Below are 19,350 nucleotides of genomic sequence, written 5' to 3'. Positions count from 1 at the left end.
ATTTACTTCTTTATTTCTACACCGATTCACTTCAAATTGATACTGGACCTCACCTATGACAATACGGTCAATCTCAACCATGCATGGCCCCATTCCCAACCCTGGGGCGCCCCGCCCACATAGGCCACACCCACCAAAAATTTCCATTTACTATAATTTTTTCATTTCTACACGGATTCACTTCAAATTGATACTGAACTTTTGTTATGACATTAGGGTCAATCTCAACTATGCATGGCCCCAATCCCAACCCTGGGGCGCCCGCCCACATAGGCCACACCCACCAAAAAATTCCATTTACTATAATTTTTTCATTTCTACACGGATTCACTTCAAATTGATACTGAACTTCTCTTATGACATTAGGGTCAATCTCAACTATGCATGGCCCCATAACCAACCCTGGGGCCCCGCCCACATAGACCACACCCACCCAAAATTGCCTTTACTATAATTTCTTCATTTCTACACCGATTCACTTCAAATTGATATTGAACTTCTCTTATGACAATACAGTCAATCTCAACTATGCATGGCCCCATTACCAACCCTGGGGCGCCCCGCCCACATAGACCACACCCACCCAAAATTGCCTTTTACTATAATTTCTTCATTTCTACACCGATTCACTTCAAATTGATACTGAACCTCTCTTATGACAATACGGTCAATCTCAACTATGCATGGCCCCATTACCAACCCTGGGGCGCCCTGCCCACATATGTCACACCCATCCAAAATTGCCTTTTACTATAACTTCTTCATTTCTACACCAATTCACTTCTAATTGATGATGAACTTCTCTTATGACAATACGGTCAATCTCAGCTATGCATGGCCCCATTACCAACCCTGGGGCACACCTAGGTCAAACATTCGGCGTGGGGATACGCGTCGGCCTCTGCCGCGCCATTTCTAGTTGCACTTACCTCATTTTTCATGCAAGGCTGGCTATGTCCATTGTTTACATCAACACTATAATCCATTTCTTTTCGATTACCTTTCCATTATAACGAATTATAAAGTGCATGAATAGAACACCAAGTATGACATTAACTATTTCCATTTGTTCCTGTTGTTTATAGACAGGCCATTTTTATGCATTTGTATGTAAATGTTATGAATAAATCTGACCTGTCATGGCCGCTAGGAAGCCGAATTTGCCAGCATCATGGTGGATTCTGACAGCTCAGGCTGATAGATTGTAATTGGTTGATTTTACGAGCTGTCAGAATCCTATTGGCTGATTGGGATGATGCTGGCAGGCTGTCATATGGTCATTGGTCAGTAAAGGTCAAGTGGGCACTTTTGAGAAAGTATATAAGGGCGGTTGATTTCAAAAATGTCAGCACAACTTCCATCTTGGTAGCTCCACTTGACTGGGCAGTAAAGTGAGTAAAACATTTTGGGTAACTATCAATAACTTGAAACGTATTTTCGAGAAAGTGTCCACCCAAACATGTCTATATTTGAAATAACATTTTTAACCTACTAAATAATAAACATATTATTTAAACTGCCACCATTCTTGTTGATTATAATACACTGAAAACCCAATAAACCCATCCTGACGGACGCCACAATACACAACATTCTATTTTGCATTTAGCATTCTACTGGGTCACCTGTCTCAGAACTGGGAGTCGTTGAGGTCGCGTCTTGATGGGAAAGTGATGCAGCAGACGCTGATGACAATCCTGAGGACTAACGAGGAGTCAACACGCGGGAAGCACTCTGAGGAGGTCATGGCCATCACTTCACTGTGTGAGGTAAGGATATAACCCATTTATGCCTAGTGGACTCTCCCATCCTTCTAAATTGGATCAATTTATTTTCAAAATTAGGGATGTCTAGTATATTTCATTCTATGTTTGGAATATTTCTTACCAAAATTCCTTTAAGCAAACAGCGCAGACCCTGATGAGACGCCGCATCATGCGGCATCTCATCTGGGTCTACATTGTTTGCCAAGGCCTATTTTCTAGACGCTAGGCATAAATGGGTTAATTGGTTATTTTTCCATTTTAGGAAATTGGGCCGGGTCGCTTTGGATTGGGAAAATCAGTATGTTTTGACTATAATTGGGAAAATGTGTTTGTTGTTCTTTAACTAATAAATACTTCAAAATTGAACATTAAAGTGTTATAATATAATATTTACTGAGGTTCAACTAACAGAGCTAGATGAACTAAATGTTGAGTTAAAATAACAAATATTTTGTGAGAAACCTTAAATAATTTTTTTTAGCTCCCATTCGGAAGTTTTAGCTCTACTGGCCATAGGCCAGAAGAGCTTATGGGATGGCATGGTTTCTGTCTGTCTGTCTGTGTGTGCGTTAGACGTTCTCTTATTTATTCGATTAAGTCCACATTTTTCATCTGATTCTTTTGAAACTTGTCCAGTGTGTTGATATTAATGAGGACTCAAACCCTATTGAAAATTGGTTACATCAGAGTAAAAAGTCCAGAATTATCTCCCCTTGAATTTGAGAAAATTGTGAAATAGGACTTGTTTACGCAATAAAGTCCACAGTTTTCATCCTATCATTTCCCGACTTGCACAGTGACTTTATCTGAATGATGAGTCAAACCCTATTGAAAATGAGCTATATTGGAGTTATAAGTCAAACATTATCTCCCCTTGAATTTGAGAAAAAAATGAAAATCTTTAACATTTTGCCATAACTTTTGCAATATTGAAGATAGCAACTTCATATTTGGCATGCATGTATCTCATGGAGCTGCACATTTTGAGTGGTGAAAGGTCAAGGTCATCCTTCAAGGTCAAAGGAAAAAAAAAATCAAAGCGGCGCAGAAGGGGACATAGTGTTTCCGACAAACACATTTCTTGTTTGTTTAAATATAAAGTTCTATCCTTTTGAAACTTCAACGGATGTTTTATATCATCAAGGGCCAGAACCCCATTGAGAGTGAAGAAAATTTGTTCAGCTTATTGTTCAAAAAGGAGCCATTTGAAGTTTAAATTTTACGTTTCTTCTTGTTTATGCGATGAATTTCCCATTTTGGGTTTGTTTAAAACTTACTCAGATTGTTCATACTATCAAGGGTTTGAGCCCTATTGATTCCAGCCAGTAGAGCGATTCAGGCTGTCATGGGCCTCTTGTTTTTTTATATTCAGAACAAAAACAAAAAAAAACTCTTTATTCCATGTCTTGTATGAACACTTTATCCTAAATAAAGGAAATACAGCTCAAATGTTGTATTTGTAAATATGATGTTTTAATTTTCCCAAACTTCCAAATGCATAATTTTGAAGACATGATCTGTCACTTATGCTGGCATGTATGAAGAATCTGCTTCTTTAAATGTTATGTAATGATATTAATTCTATAAAAGTTTGAAAGAAGAGCAGAGTGAAATAAAAACTTGCATTAAAGAGCAAAGTTTTAAGAGTCATATAGAGGAAAAAACAACTTCCCGTTTTATGCTTATAACAGTTAAAGACAATAAAATAAGCTGCCATCTTGGAAAACTGGGCTTAATGCATTTGTGTTAAGTGTCCATAAAAGCGAAAAGTGTCTTCCTTGATAAGTCTGTGTGGACTGCACTGGCTAATCTGGGATGGCACTTTAAGCACATGCATTAAGTCAAGTGTTCCCGGACCACAGCTCAAATAATGTGTCAGAGGCATGGACAGTTTTTTGATTATAAATCTTGTTTCCTTCCCCAGGATTTCCTCAAGAAGCTCACAAAGCCACGGTTTCCATGGCGTTGGGTGGTTTTCTTCCTGGTCTCCTTGGTTACTGGTGTTGTGGTGTATGACATGCTCATGAGTCCCAAAATAAAGGGTAAGTACTGGGCCTGGTATCACAAACTTACTTAAGTCAATATTATGACTCAACTTTGAGTGTTTTTTTCCTTACTAAAGTCAATATTATGACTCAATTTTGAGTGTTCTTTTTTTCTTTAATTTTTTAGATGAATTTAAACATCATGCTCATAACAGCTTTCTTGTGTGATGAGTCTTACTCAAGCCTGAGTTTTAGGAGGGAAGCGAACAACGACAACGAGCGAGGCATGGTATAGGGAGATAACCCTGTGTCATGTTTAGAGTTAGGGTCAAGGTTAGGGGTCGGGTTAGGGTTAAGGTTAGGGTTAAGGCTAACCCTAACCCAAACCTGACCCCTAACCCTACCCCTTACCCTAACCCTCTAACCCCCCCATGCGAATTACAAATACCATGCCTTGCTCGTTGTCGTTGTCCTTTTCCCGTTTTAGGAGGAATAAGTACACATTTAAAGAGCTGAGGTTTGAGATTGTTCGTGAGCTGACTGACTCTCAATACTCAGCTGAGTGGATACTCAAATTAAGTCTTCTAAGTTGAGCAGAAAAGAAAGAAAATGTTCTCCATGCTTGGTACAGGTAGTATCTGAAAGCAAAGTTTGAGAGGGTGTATATTGGCGTCAATCTGTCAGGCGGTAATTTTACGGATAATATTGGTAGCTTTTGTGTTTTTCCTCTCATTAATTTAACCAGGGCTCGACACTAACGGTGGTCCGTTGTCCCGGGGTCAGTAAAAAATAGGGAGGACCAGTAAAACAAGAAATTTGGTTGATACGTGTGACCAGTTAAAAATCCTGGCCAGTTTTTTGTGAAATACTGGTGGAAAGCCATTTTCATCAATAAAACAACTTTATATGTTCAACAGTTCATAATTAACTGTTAATTTCATCATTAATTTATGGGCTGACTCGAGACTGGGATAAAAATAGCAACATATCGGAAATTCCAATTTTTCTAGATGCCCTGATGACAAAAACCTGTTGTCCGATCAAAAAATTGGTTTGCGTTCCGCAAATGTATCCAGTTCGCCATGATCGATACACAAATTAACATAAAATTTGAAGCGTTCCGATCGAGAAATGAACAAAATGGTATTTATTATTTTGAAAACGCAGCAATAATCAGCATTTTATCAATCTTAGTACTATCAGAATATACTTTGTTTACCGTGTGAATTTACAAGGGGGGGGGGCGCCGAATAATGTTTTGATATTGCCAGAGAGTAAACGTGCGTATTTTCAAAATTACAAGTTTTCGCGATGTGGAATTTCATTGGTTGAATCTCCGCCGAAAAACCCTAAAACTAATAAAAAGAAGCTTGAAGTACAACAAAATATGAAAAGGATAAGAAAGATCGGAAATTTCTTGATTCATGTGTAAAAGAATTTGATTGGGTTGATTATAATTCAACCCAAAAACACATGACATGTAGAATTTGTGTAAAGTACTTTGCCGAGGCCCGTGTTGATGAAGATGAAGGACATTCTTATGTAACAGGGTGTGTACATTTTAGGAAGCCTTCTCTTCAAGCCCATCAAAATTCAGATACTCATTAACAAAATTTTGCAAAAGAAAACGCTAAAAAAAGCAAGGAAGAAGCTAAGCCTTCTAAGGTCGTGAAAATGCTGAATATTGCCGCTTTCACCAAAATTATTATTTTTTCAAGAATGCGCATACCTGTAACTTGGCAAAAGCAATAAATATTTAATTCATGCAGTAGTTTTCTTTTTATAAATGCACAATACATTGTAGCTAGTCCGAAAAGTAAGTTGAAATTGAGGTAAAATTACATAGAAATTGTCGGACCACTTGAAATCTTGGAGGACCAGTTATTTCTGAAAGCTGGTGGTCCTTTGGGTCAGTAGGTAAAAAAAAGTTAGTGTCAAGCCCTGTTTACCATATTTTACATTTACATAGACAGCATTTACAGTTTCATACATAAAACATTGGTAATATAGAGGATATTTGTTAGATTCGGTGGATTATCGATTTTAATTCATGAGTGATCATAGAAAATATATTTTTTCTATGATCACGAGTTAATTAAATTCGATATTCCAACCGAAACAAACAAATTTTCTTTTTATTTTATGCTTTTTGTCACCGTTTATAAACATTGTTAAAGAGTTTAACTAAAGAATTACGCTGGGATAATGATGTCATTTAGTCAAAAAAATGACGTCATTTCACAGTAAACAGTGAAAATTATCAGTTTTAATTCACTGATATTTCTCTATAAACCACCGGAAAGCATAAAATAAATAACATATCAAACATATATTGCACACTCATTCAGAACTGTTTTGAGAGTAACACACGTTTAAAAAAAACTTGCAGTCTGTTTAGGTTTTATGTTGTTTGCTGCTCTAAGGGTTGGAAATGAAGCCTTTAAATCTTGAAGCTGGTAAGAAAGGGCTTTTATTAAATGCAACTTTCTGAGGGACTACAAATGGGTCAAAATACGTATCTAAGTGGTAAAGGGTTAAATGAAACATCAAATGCCATTAGCATGAATTGTGGATTTGGAAGATATGAGCCGCGTTCTGAGAAAACTGGGCTTAATGCATGTGCCTAAAGTGTCGTCCCAGATTAGCCTGTGCAGTCCGCTTTTATGGTATATTTAGTTTCAAGGAAGTCTCTCCTTTCCGAAAATCAAGTTTAGGCGGAAAGTGTCGTCCCTGAATAGCCTGTGCAGACTGCACAGGCTAATCTGGGACTACACTTTACGCACATGCAGTATGTCCAGTTTTCTCAGAACACGACTCATATTTTTTTATCCTCGGGTCCACACATTGCCTAGTTATTTTCCCTTGAACATAACTGACAAAGAGATGCCTGCGTATTTGTGAGACAAAGATCTAGTTTGATGTATTAGCAAATGTTTAACGCTCCAGGAAAGTATCCTCCCAGATTAGCCTGTGCAGTCCGCACCGGCTTGTCAGGGACGACACTTTCTGCTTTTGTGGAATTTGTCATTTGAAGAAAGTCTTTTCTTAACCCTTTCAGTGCGGGAACCGAATTTTAAAGGCCTTTGCAAACAGTTTGGATCCAGATGAGACGCCACAAAACGTGGCGTCTCATCAGGATCCAAACTGTTTGCTATTCTGATAGTATTCTTTGGAAAAAAATCGAAGAAAATGCTAATTTTAGAAATTCAGCAGACGACATTTTAGCAGACGACAAATTTTCCAGCATGCAAAGGGTTAAAAAAAATCCAGTGTGAGTTGAAATTGTCATCCCAGATCAGCCTGTGTGAGTTGAAATTGTCATCCCAGATCAGCCTGTGTGAGTTGAAATTGTCATCCCAGATCAGCCTGTGTGAGTTGAAATTGTCATCCCAGATCAGCCTGTGTGAGTTGAAATTGTCATCCCAGATCAGCCTGTGTGAGTTGAAATTGTCATCCCAGATCAGCCTGTGTGAGTTGAAATTGTCATCCCAGATCAGCCTGTGTGAGTTGAAATTGTCATCCCAGATCAGCCTGTGTGAGTTGAAATTGTCATCCCAGATCAGCCTGTGTGAGTTGAAATTGTCATCCCAGATCAGCCTGTGTGAGTTGAAATTGTCATCCCAGATCAGCCTGTGTGAGTTGAAATTGTCATCCCAGATCAGCCTGTGTGAGTTGAAATTGTCATCCCAGATCAGCCTGTGTGAGTTGAAATTGTCATCCCAGATCAGCCTGTGTGAGTTGAAATTGTCATCCCAGATCAGCCTGTGTGAGTTGAAATTGTCATCCCAGATCAGCCTGTGTGAGTTGAAATTGTCATCCCAGATCAGCCTGTGTGAGTTGAAATTGTCATCCCAGATCAGCCTGTGCAGACTAAATAGGCTAATCTTGGGCAACGCTTTACGCATATGCATTGGTCCCAGTTTTTCCAGAAAAGTCTTAGAGAAATGTCTCAAATCTCTCCAGAAATGCTCAAATGTATAACAATGTTGGTCTTTCTCCAGATTCAAAGATAGTTCAGTTCCTGGAGCTCTATGGCATTTTGGGTGTGGCACAGAACCTCTGGGAGGGGGTCAATAACTTCTCCTGCACTGTCGGGTGGTGAGTATCGAGTATTGATGTTGTTAAACAGCTCAAGCTTGTATTTTTACTGGTAGTGCACTGCTTGGAAATTCTCAAAATTATTGCACACTTTACTTGCAACACATCCCAGTCAGTGTTTCACCATTTTGGGAATGGGGCGGGTCCCTTTGGATTGGGAAAAGTTGCTGCGTTTTGACTAAAATTGGGAAATAAGTGTTGTTGTTGTTTTGCTAAAAATTCTTCAAAATTGAGAATACAAGTGTTTTAAAATTATTTTTAAGGTTGAATTTATATGGATGGGAACACAATATTGAGATCTAAAAGAAAAAAAAAATTGAAAACATTCCATTGGGAATTTTAAGATCCCATGTGCCAAAAAAATTGTTTTTTCATTAGAAATGGGGCCCATTACCAGCCCTGATTTTGAATGAAAAATAACACTGCAAGTGTGTTGTGTAATAACCAACAGACACATGTTTTGAAGAGTAGGAACTTAGTCCCATGACTCTATTCTTAAAACAATCTGCGTACAGGGTTAAGTGTTTTAAAGTGGAATCGGGCTGCACATCCTGAGCTTGTGTGTTTTTAAACCATTTTGGCCGGGGCCCATTTGATTGGGGAAATAGTCATTTAACAAAAAAAGTGACAATTTTGAGAATAAAATATTGTTAACCTTATATTTAACTCAAAAACTTGATAGGGAGCTAAATATTGTGATTAAAACAGAAAATAACTTGAAATTGAAAAAGTAATTTTTTAGAAACTTCCATTTGGTAATTTAAGGCACATATTTGAGAAAAATAAAAGCTTGTAGGAATTTTCAATGGGGCAGAATTGATCCCAAATTTAACAATTTATAAACACAGTGTAGAAGAACGGTACCAGCTGCTTTCTTTGCATTTTCAGTTGGTGCAGGAGGAACATTCCTGTGTTCTTTGGTCAGGTGCAGGCCACACTGTCCCCTGTGCTGTTCCAGGTCTGGGAGGGTGTTCTCAGCCTTGAGGAAGCCACCAGGGAAAATAGACAGGCTGCCATTAGCACTGTAAGTTCACATGAGCTGTGCTCCGGGAAATCTGGCATGTGTGTTAAGTGTCACCGCAGATTAACCGCGCAGGTTAATCAGGGGAGACAATTTTGGCTTTTATGGTCCTGTTTTATGAAGTGATTCAAATCTGGCTAGCTAAGTTGGTAGTGTCAAGGACTCTAACTTCTGTGGTCATGGATTTCCACAAGGTTAGGGTTGAGTTGATACAATCGCCATTATGTTGGACCTTTGTTTATTGAAAACTGACAATGTTTAAAATCCATTTTAGATGAAATATATGCTTATGATTGCTATTACAATTGCTATTGTCATAATTTGTGTTTTTTCCTACTCAGAATTACAAGCAACTAAAATTATACTTGAAATTTACTTTTATTATTAAGGAAACTTTATTTTTGTAGCTTGTGCACCCTTTTTCATCTCATCTGGTTGCATTAAATGATGATACTAATGTCATACTTTATATGTATGTACATTGTTTATGTAGTATTGAAATAAAACCTGGTGAAAAAAAAGAATGTGCTAACAATTGCTTGTTGATAAAAATGTTCAGACCAATGTATGAATAATGTGCTTAGATTATTTAAAATAGGATATAAAAAAGTTAAGTGAATCAGCAATATGCTATTACTGTTATACTCATTATTTTCCTCGAGAACTGAGTTTCAAGTGATTGCATTTTGTTTTACCAGGTATACGCATGGGCGCCAGACATGTGGGACCAGTTGGGGGTATACCTGCACATGTGCTGGGACTTCATACTGGAATATACATACTGGATTCAAGGGCACATAGCAACGTTTTATACCCTTGTCTACCATTGGGTGGACACAAACATTATAAAGTGAGTGACTGCACTGGAAATGTGCTGAAAAATAAGTATCTGATTGAGGTTAAACATAACGCTTAGATACATATTTTGACGCATGTCTAGTCCCTTACAAAGTTACTTTTTTATAAAGACATTTCTTTCTGTTTCAAGTTTTAAAGGCTTCAGTTTAGAAGTTTATGTTCAAGCAGTATAACTATTTGTTGGAAACTTCCCTGAAAAGGAAGTTGCAAACGATCTAGGGCATTGTCTTTTAATAATTGAGCTTGTTGAGATCTAGATGTTAATAGGATTCTAAACATTTCATTAATGCAAATATGAGTTATAGCATTTTTGTACGGTAATTGTCCTTGAGATTATTACTTGACACTATTATTTGAGCGATGCTCTGGGAAAACTTAGCTAATTAAATTTGCGTTAAGTGTCCCAAATTAGTTTGTGCACTGCGCACTGGCTAATAAGGGAAGTCACTTTCCATCTTACCTGGATTTTTCCTTTACAAGAGACTTTTTAAACAAAAAAATTCCAAAAGCGGAAAGTCTTGTACATGATAATTGTGTGTAGACTGCACAGGCTAATCTTGGATGACACAACTCGCACAGGCTAATACTGGATGACAACTTGCACAGGCTAATACTGGATGACACTACTCGCATGCATTAAGCCCTGCTTTCCCAGAGCAAGACTTGTATGATTGTTTATCCTTTCCCATTCTGAGGCCAAGCGAAAATGGGTATTTGCAAACAGCATAAAACCAGAACAGCCTGTGAGTAACTTGCAGACTGTTCAGGTTTCATGCTGTTTGCTACTCATCGATATCTTAGGGTTGGAAATGAAGCCTTTCAAACTTGAATATATTAATAAAGGACTTCAATTTAATTTTCATCATATTATTACTTTACAAAAATAGTAATTATCCCCGGCCAAAGGCGGAGGGATATAAAATTGGCGCTTTCTGACCATTCATCCCTCATTTCTTCCGTCTGTCACAAATTTGTAAAATTGGAGGGGATATCAATTTAACAAATGTGCTTGTGAGATTCTAATATTGCTTTTATAAATTGTGTATGACCAAAGATGACTATAAAGGATTTTAATGCTTTCAATTTGTATAAACGAAGAAACATTCATGACTGTCTTTATCTTAAATCTATACATGAAAGCACTCAAAAAATTATGGGTTCCAACACCAAGTGGGTAGCTTTCTTTAGACCTCCCTTAAAGATACTAAGTTCTGGTTTTGGCCCAGGAAACGGGCTCAAGAGCATTCATTAAGCGTGAGGCTTTTGATGAAATCGAGCTTAAATTAATTGGTTTTAACTAATCTATACGTGATGACCATGAGTTTGATATTTAAGAACCCTGCTACCAGAATTTAGCGCATGCTTATCCTCTCCATATCAAAAAAGTATTTATTGTTTGTTTTTTAACCCATTTATGCCTAGCGTCTAGAAAAAAGGCCTTGGCAAACAGCGTAGACCCAGATGAGACGCTGCATCATCAGGGTCTGCGCTGTTTGCTTAAAGGAATTTCCGTAAGAAATATTCTAAATATAGAAATAAGTATACTAGAAATCCCTAAATTTGGAAATAAATTGATCCAATTTAGAAGGATGGGAGAGTCCACTAGGCATAAATGGGTTAAGAACCCTGATACCAGACTTTGAAGCAAGCTTTACATTTTCATGTCAAAGTAGTATTTATTAACCTTTTTGTTTTTCTTTCCAGCGGTGACTTTTCGTCACAAAATATACGCCAAAATTTGTTTTGGTCGGCGGCAAAGGTGCAGGAAATTACAACCTCCACGTTTACATGGTGCAAACAGTTGATTGCTGGGTCATCGTAGGTGCTTTGGGGCATCTTTAAGTTTCCTTTGAACAACGTCCAGGACAAGTTTGATGCCTTCAGTCCCATAGTCACTCAGCGGTGCCAGTATTAGTGTTGTTTAGATACTCGTTATGTGTAGAAACAATGTTTGGGACTATAAAAATATATTATTCATGTATGTATACGGATTTGATTTTTGTATGCCCCCGGATCGAAAAAATCGGGGGTATATTCTTTTTGGCCTGTCTGTCTAGCATTCATTCATTGTGTGTGTCCCAAAACTTTAACCTTGGTTAAAGTTTTGCAATAACTTTTGCATTATTGAAGATACCAACTTGATATTCGGCATGCATGTGTATCTCATGGAGCTGCACATTTTGAGTGGTGAAAGGTCAAGGTCATCCTTCAAGGTCAAAGGTCAAATATATGGCTTCAAAGTGGCGCAATAGGGGGCATTGTGTTTCTGCCAACACATCTCTTGTTTGTTTTGTTAAAAAGACTATTTGACAATTTCGTTTTTCAGTGAATTGTTAGGGGTTTTGAAAACATTTTGTGTGAAAGAACACCCATCAATAAGTGTTTTCTCCCAAGTCCATTGAAAACATTAATCTCCTGCAAAAACTAGTACCATTCGAACTGGTTTGTTTGACCAATGGCATTACTAGTGGGGACAGTGATTTTTTACCCCATATTACTTAAAGTTTACTTAATACCAAGTGCAAAGTTGAAATATGTATCTGCTGTAGAATGGTATTCTCTGATTTCTCTTAAGATTGTTGTCCCCTACCGGTGAAATTGGTGGGGACTTACGGTTTGCGCTCTTTCCGTCAGCACACTTTTCTGGATCCTGCGATAACTTTAAAAGTTCTTCATATTTTGTAATGAAACTTGAAACATGGATAGATGGCAATATGGAGATTATGCACGCCATTTAATTTTGTTCCTACATCAAGAATTCTGGTTGCTATGGCAACAAATATATAAAAAAAATATTCTGACAATGGTGGAGTTTCACCTGTAGGGGACAAAATTGCTTGGCAATCTCTTGTTTAATGTGTACATAATATATCTGAATGTAATATCATGCCCAACTAACATAGGTATGATCTTGTTTGATTATCTGTTGTGTCTATGGGACAGGGCGGTAGACTTTCCACTGATGATGCTTAAAAGGTACAGGGGAAGTAATTATTTGCAGTTATCAATGGCAAAATTTTGGACATAAATTTTTATTGAAAGCAAAACATCAAAATGCTCCTAAGAACCTAGTTCTTTTTGCAGTATATGTAAATAATTTTAACATTTTGAAAAAGAGTATGTATTTGAATTCGCTTCTTTGCAGCAATCTTTTCTGTTGGCATTCTGGATTGAGCCAGTTTATATAAGCTGTGTTCAGAATGTTTTCTTTGATTTGAATATTACAACTGTTTGAAATGTTACAATTGACGCATAATTCACATCCCTTTGGTGCAAGAATAGATAAGAAAACTTACTAAATCTCCCTCTTTGTCATTTTAGTTAAGGTCCTCTAAATTTAACAAAGAAGCAAAGTCTTTCCTTGAAATAGACACATATTTATTTACAATAGCTACAGTTAAAGTCACATTTTTTGTGCATAAATATGAACAATAAAGAGTTGAAAGCTCTTTCATTTAGTAGTATGCCCTAACACACAGATGCAACATCACGTGTACTTGTGCTGCACATGTAATTGAGCTGTGCTATGTGAAAAGGGGATTTAATGTATGTGCGTACTGCACTGTCCCTGATAAGCCTGTGCAGTCTGTCCAGGCTAATCAGGGACGAAACTTTCCCCCTAAACTGGATTTTTGCTAAGGAGAGACTTTCTTGAAAAGAAAAACATACAAGTAGAAAGTGTTGTCCCTGATTAGCCTGTGTGGACTTGCCCGGGCTAATGTGGGACGACACTTCACGCACATGCATTAAACCCCCTTTTCACTGAGCATGGCCCAAATATATTTTTGTTTATGTCTCCTCCAACTTCTGTTTACTTATACCCAAAAAAAAACGTACGTGATTTTCATGTTGTTTCCTTAAAAATTTGTTTCAAATTAAAACTTCATGAGGCTAAAAATGACATCTTTCTGTAATCAGATATGTCAGAGACGTAGATAGCATGTTATCTACATCTTTGGGATATGTACATAGTGTCTTTTAATTTTATTTTCTGAAATATTGTTTACAGTTCATTTTTAGTTCCTGTTCTGTTGCCAAAGTTAATATATTGAATAATATAAAAATGATGTATGTAATTTTTTTGACATTTGTTAAAGAATATGTATTCAATGATCAATGCAATTTTTGTAAATGTGATGAATTTTGCCACAATAAAATCTCAGTCAGCGTTCACTCTGTGTTTATATCATAATTTAGTTTGTTATGCTCCCCCAAAAATTTTGGGGGGAGCATATAGTCGCCGCTTTGTCTGTCCGTGCACAATTTTTGTCCGGGCTATTTCTCAGCAATTAATGACCGGAATTCAATTAAACTTGATGGGAAGCTTCACTACCAAGAGGAGATGTGCATATAATCAGCCGGTTCTGGTCGGATGATTTTTCACAGAGTTATGGCCCTTTGAAATTTTCCATTAACTGTACATATAGTGCAATTCTTGTCCGGGCTATTTCTCAGCAACTAATGTCCGGAATTCAATGAAACTTTATGGGAAGCTTCACTACCAACAGGAGATGTGCATATTATCAGCCGGTTATGGTCAGATGATTTTTATGCTCCCCCGCTTTGTCTGTCCATCCATGTGTCCGTCCGTGCACAATTTTTGTCCGGGCTATTTCTCAGCAATTAATGACTGGAATTCAATGAAACCTTATGGGAAGCTTCACTACCAAGAGGAGATGTGCATATTATCAGCCGGTTCTGGTCGGATGATTTTTCACAGAGTTATGGCCCTTTGAAATTTTCCATTAACTGTACATACAGTGCAATTCTTGTCCGGGCTATTTCTCAGCAACTGATGACCAGAATTCAATGAAACTTTATGGGAAGCTTCACTACCAAGAGGACATGTGCATATTATCAGCCGGTTCTCGTCGGATGATTTTTCACAGACTTATGGCCCTTTGAAATTTTCCATTAACTGTACATATAGTGCAATTCTTGTCCGGGCGATTTCTCAGCAACTAATGACTGGAATTCAATGAAACTTTATGGGAAGCTTCACTACCAAGAGGAGATGTGCATATTATCAGCAGGTTCTTGTCGGATGATTTTTCATAGAGTTATGGCCCTTTGAAATTTTCCATTGTACATATAGTGCAATTCTTGTCCGAGCTATTTCTCAGCAACTTATTACGGGAATTCAATGACACTTTATGGGAAGCTTCACTACCAACAGGATATGTGCATACTATCAGCCGGTTAAGGTCGGATGATTTTTCACAGAGTTATGGCCCTTTGAAATTTTCTATAAACTGTACATATAGTGCAATTCTTGTCCGGGCTATTTCTCCCCAACTACTGACTGGAATTCAATGAAGCTTTATGGGAAGCTTAACTACCTTGAGGAGATGCGCATGTTATTTGTGGGTTCTGGTTAGATGATTTATTTAGAGAGTTATGGCCCATTGAATTTTTTTAGTTGCTAAACCATCCATCGTATTATTTTGTCCAAAGTTATGCCCCTCAAGACGTTTCCTTTTATCTGAATATATAGTGCAATATTGTGACAAAAAAAAACTTTCGGGAGCATCACCCGTCTCCGACAGTTTCTTGTTCACAGAGTTATGGCCCTTTGAAATTTTCTATAAACTGTACATATAGTGCAATTCTTGTCTGGGCTATTTCTCCCCAACTACTGACTGGAATTCAAAGAAGCTTTATGGGAAGCTTAACTACCTTGAGGAGATGCGCATGTTATTTGTGGGTTCTGGTTAGATGATTTATTTAGAGTGTTATGGCCCTTTGAAATTTTTAAGTTGCTAAACCATCCATCGTATTATTTTGTCCAAAGTTATGCCCCTCAAGACGTTTCCTTTTATCTGAATATATAGTGCAATATTGTGACAAAAAAAAACTTTGGGGAGCATCACCCGTCTCCGACGGTTTCTTGTTTATTCCTGCAGGGACGGTGTATGTAGGAGATACTGTCATCTGGAGACTGATAAAGTAATAATGTAACAAAGAATTTGCAACCAGTTGATTCATAGTTAATCAAGACACAAAGTTCTCATGGTGAGATTTAGCAATCGCATTTTGTCTGTCTTGCATTTTTTTTTTGTCGTCAACATCTACCTTGTAAACACTCTGGAGACCACATTTATTATCCAAGCTTCATGAAACTTAGTCAAAATATTTGGCTCAATGGTATCTTGGCCGAGTTAGAAACTGGGTCATGTTAGGTCCAAAACTGGATATTTAGGTGAAATTAAAGAAAAAGCTTGTAAACACTCTGGAAGTCACATTTAGTCCAATCTTAATGAAACTTAGTCAAAACATTTGTTTTAATAATAGTTCGGCCAAGTTAAGAAATGATCATGGTTTCCACGAAAAACATGGTCACTAGGGGTCAGGGCAGTTTTCCTTATATGGCTATAGTAAAACTTTGTTAATGCTGTATTTGCCACATTTCTTTTCCAATCTTCATATCACTTGGTTAGAACATTTCTCCATATAAAATGTTGAATGAGTTTGAAACTGAGTCATGTGAGGTAAAAAACTAGGTCACTAGATTTTTTAAAAAGCTTGTTAACACTGTAGAAGTTGCATTTTTTGACCACTCTTCCTGAAACGTGGTCAGAACAACATTGTTGTCATTATATCTCAGCAGTTCAAGAATGGTTCTGGCCCATTGAAAAATATGGCTGCAAGGGGGGTGGACAGTTTTCCTTTTATGTCTACAGTGAAGCCTTGATTACACTCTTGAAGTCACAATTCAAATCAAATCTTCATGAAACTAGGTCTGAACATTTTTCCAAATGATATCTTGACCAAGTTAAAGACTGGGTCTGCGAAGTAAAAATGTAGGTCATGAAGTGACCTTGAACATAAAAACTTTATTTTCATTCTAAAAATCATATCTTCTTGAAACTTGGCAAGAACATTCTTCTTACAATATCTCAGCCTTGTTCAATAACAATAATTTGCCTAGAAATCAAATATTTATGTTCCAAAAAGTACTTTTATTTTAACACAATATTATTGGCAGTTCTATTGAACCTGGGAGGTGACCCAATTATGAGGCTGTATGATTACCCTTTATTCTTGAGTACTCAATCAGTAAGTGAATATTAATTATAGGGAACTATAACAACCCTAGATATAAGTTGGTGACATGTTTTCTTGGTAGTTAGAATGAATATGAAATGTCCAGTTGTGAGCAATTATAGGAACGGAAATAAATCATTAATGTTACTTTGTTCACCTATATGGCAGTTTATCTGTGAAATGTCTTGGTCATAAATAGAACAGCAAAGTACATTTCTACGATTCAGGTTTGCTTGCTACATCTGTTGTCAACTATAATTTATATTGAAATGTGTCAGTTTACTAAAGTGTTTATACCATAGTTTTAACATTTATGACAAATTAGAAGGTTTACAATTATCACAATATGGAGCAAAATTTTAACTGCGGTCTTCTAAAAATGTTGAATACTTTATTGTCCATAAACAACTATTTGGACTGGTTGCCTTCCAACTTGTTTATTAATGGGACACTTTTTATGCCCCAGTAGCGTGGCATATAGCAGTTGAACTGTCCGTCAGTCAGTCAATCAGTGTGTCAGTCCGTCCGTCCGAAAACTTAAATGGCCATAACTTTTTCAATATTGAACATAGCAACTTGATATTTGGCATACATGAGCATCTCATGGAGCTGCACATTTTGAGTGGTGAAAGTTGAAGGTCAAGGTCATCCTTCAAGGTCAAATGTCAAATATATGGCGTCTGTCTGTCAGTCCGAAAACTTTAACATTGGCCATAACTTTTTCAATATTCAAGATAGCAACTTGATATTTGGCATGCATGTGTATCTCATGGAGCTGAACATTTTGAATGGTGAAAGGTGAAGGTCAAGGTCATCCTTCAAAGTCAAATGTCAAATATAGGGTGTCTGTCCGTCCGTCCGAAAACTTTAACATTGGCCATAACTTTTTCATTATTTAAGATAGCAACTTGATATTTTGCATGCATCTGAATCTCATGGAGCTGCACATTTTGAAAGGTGAAAGGTCAAGGTCATCCTTCAAGGTCAAAGGTCAAATGTATGGCATCTGTCCGTCCGTCCGAAAACTTTAACTATCGCCATAACTTTTTTATGCCCCTGAAGTGTGGCATATAGTTTTTGAACTGTCCGTCTGTCTGTTCGTCAGTCAGTCCGTCCGTCCGTCCGAAAATTTTAACATTGCCCATAACTTATGCAATATTGATGATAGCAACTTGATATTTGACATGCATGTGTATCTCATGGAGCTGCACATTATGAGTGGTGAAAGGTTAAGGGCAAGGTCATCCTTCAAGGTGAAAGGTCAAGGTCAAAGGTCAAATTTTGCAATATTGAAGATAGCAACTTGATATTTGGCATTCATGCATATCTCATGGAGCTGCACATTTTGAGTGGTGAAAGGTCAAGGTCATCCTTCAAGGTCAAAGGTCAAATTTTGCAATATTGAAGATAGCAACTCGCTATATTTTGCATGCATGCGTATATCATGGAGCTGCACATTTTTAGTAGTAAAAGGTCAAGGTCATCCTTCAAGGTCAAAGGTCAAATTTTGCAATATTGAAGATATCAACTCGATATTTGGCATGCATGCGTATCACATGGAGCTGCACATTTTGAGTGGTGAAAGGTAAAGTCAAGGTCATCCTTCAAGGTCAAGGTCAAAGGTCAAAAATTTTCAATATTGAAGATAGCAACTTGATATTTGGCATGCATGCGTATCTCATGGAGCTGCACATTTTGAGTGGTGAAAGGTCAAGGTCATCCTTCAAGGCCAAAGATAAAATATATGGCTTCAAAGCGGCGCAGTAGGGGGCATTGTGTTTCACGAACACAGCTCTTGTTCTTTTATGGATTTGTTTTGTATAAAGAAAGTATCTTAAAACCAAATAGAAAGTTAAGTAAAAAAAGTTGTCCTTGATTATCAATTGCCACCCCTGATTTGCCTATGCAGAATACTCAATGAAATCTGGGACGACGATACTTTACTATAACAACTTAAATTAAGCCCATGCAGTTTTCCCAGAGACAGACTCAATTCTTTATGAGAAACAATATTAATACTCAACCATTATTTACAAAAAAATATTACTAAACATATTAGTCCTCCAACCTCTTTTACAGGTACAAAATTTCAGCTGTAGAGGTCTTGAACCTCATTAACCAACTTGATAGTGGGATCTGTTTTATGTTTAACACTATGATGTGGTAGTGTGGGCTGTGTCTATCTGTTTTATGTTTAACACTATGATGTGGGAGTGCTAGTTGTGTCTATTTGTTTATGTTTAACAATATGATGTGGGAATGCTGGTTGTGATGCCTATCTGTTTTATGTTTAACATTATGATGTGGGAGTGTGGGCTATGTTTATCTGTTTTATGTTTAACACTATGATGTGGGATTGCTGGTTGAGTCTATCTGTTTTATGTTTAACACTATGATGTGGGAGTGCTGGTTGTGTCTATCTGTTTTATGTTTGATACTATGATGTGCGAGTGTGAGCTGTATCTATCTGTTTTATGTTTAACACTATGATGTGTGTGTGTGTGTGTGGACTGTGTCTATCTGTTTTATGTTTTACACTATGATGTGGGAGTGTGGGCTGTGTCTATCTGTTTTATGT

General features: G+C 37.2%; 1 protein-coding gene across 1 annotated transcript in view; it reads left to right on the top strand.

Moving 5' to 3' along the window:
• LOC127873957 (transmembrane protein 214-B-like) overlaps positions 1-13,899 on the top strand; it is a 41,001-nt gene extending 27,102 nt beyond the window's left edge. Inside the window, exons 10-15 of the mRNA XM_052418059.1 lie at positions 1,610-1,769; positions 3,691-3,808; positions 7,753-7,849; positions 8,738-8,873; positions 9,569-9,720; positions 11,433-13,899. Of these exons, the coding sequence (XP_052274019.1) occupies positions 1,610-1,769; positions 3,691-3,808; positions 7,753-7,849; positions 8,738-8,873; positions 9,569-9,720; positions 11,433-11,550 (781 nt within the window). The 3' untranslated portion in view covers positions 11,551-13,899. The remainder of the gene's footprint in view (positions 1-1,609; positions 1,770-3,690; positions 3,809-7,752; positions 7,850-8,737; positions 8,874-9,568; positions 9,721-11,432) is intronic.
• The last annotated feature ends 5,451 nt before the right edge of the window (positions 13,900-19,350 follow it).

This window comes from Dreissena polymorpha, chromosome 3 (genome assembly GCF_020536995.1).
Source record: "Dreissena polymorpha isolate Duluth1 chromosome 3, UMN_Dpol_1.0, whole genome shotgun sequence".
NCBI lineage: Eukaryota > Metazoa > Mollusca > Bivalvia > Myida > Dreissenidae > Dreissena > Dreissena polymorpha.
Note: the sequence above shows the minus strand (reverse complement) of the source record. Positions and strands in the feature narration are given on the sequence as shown.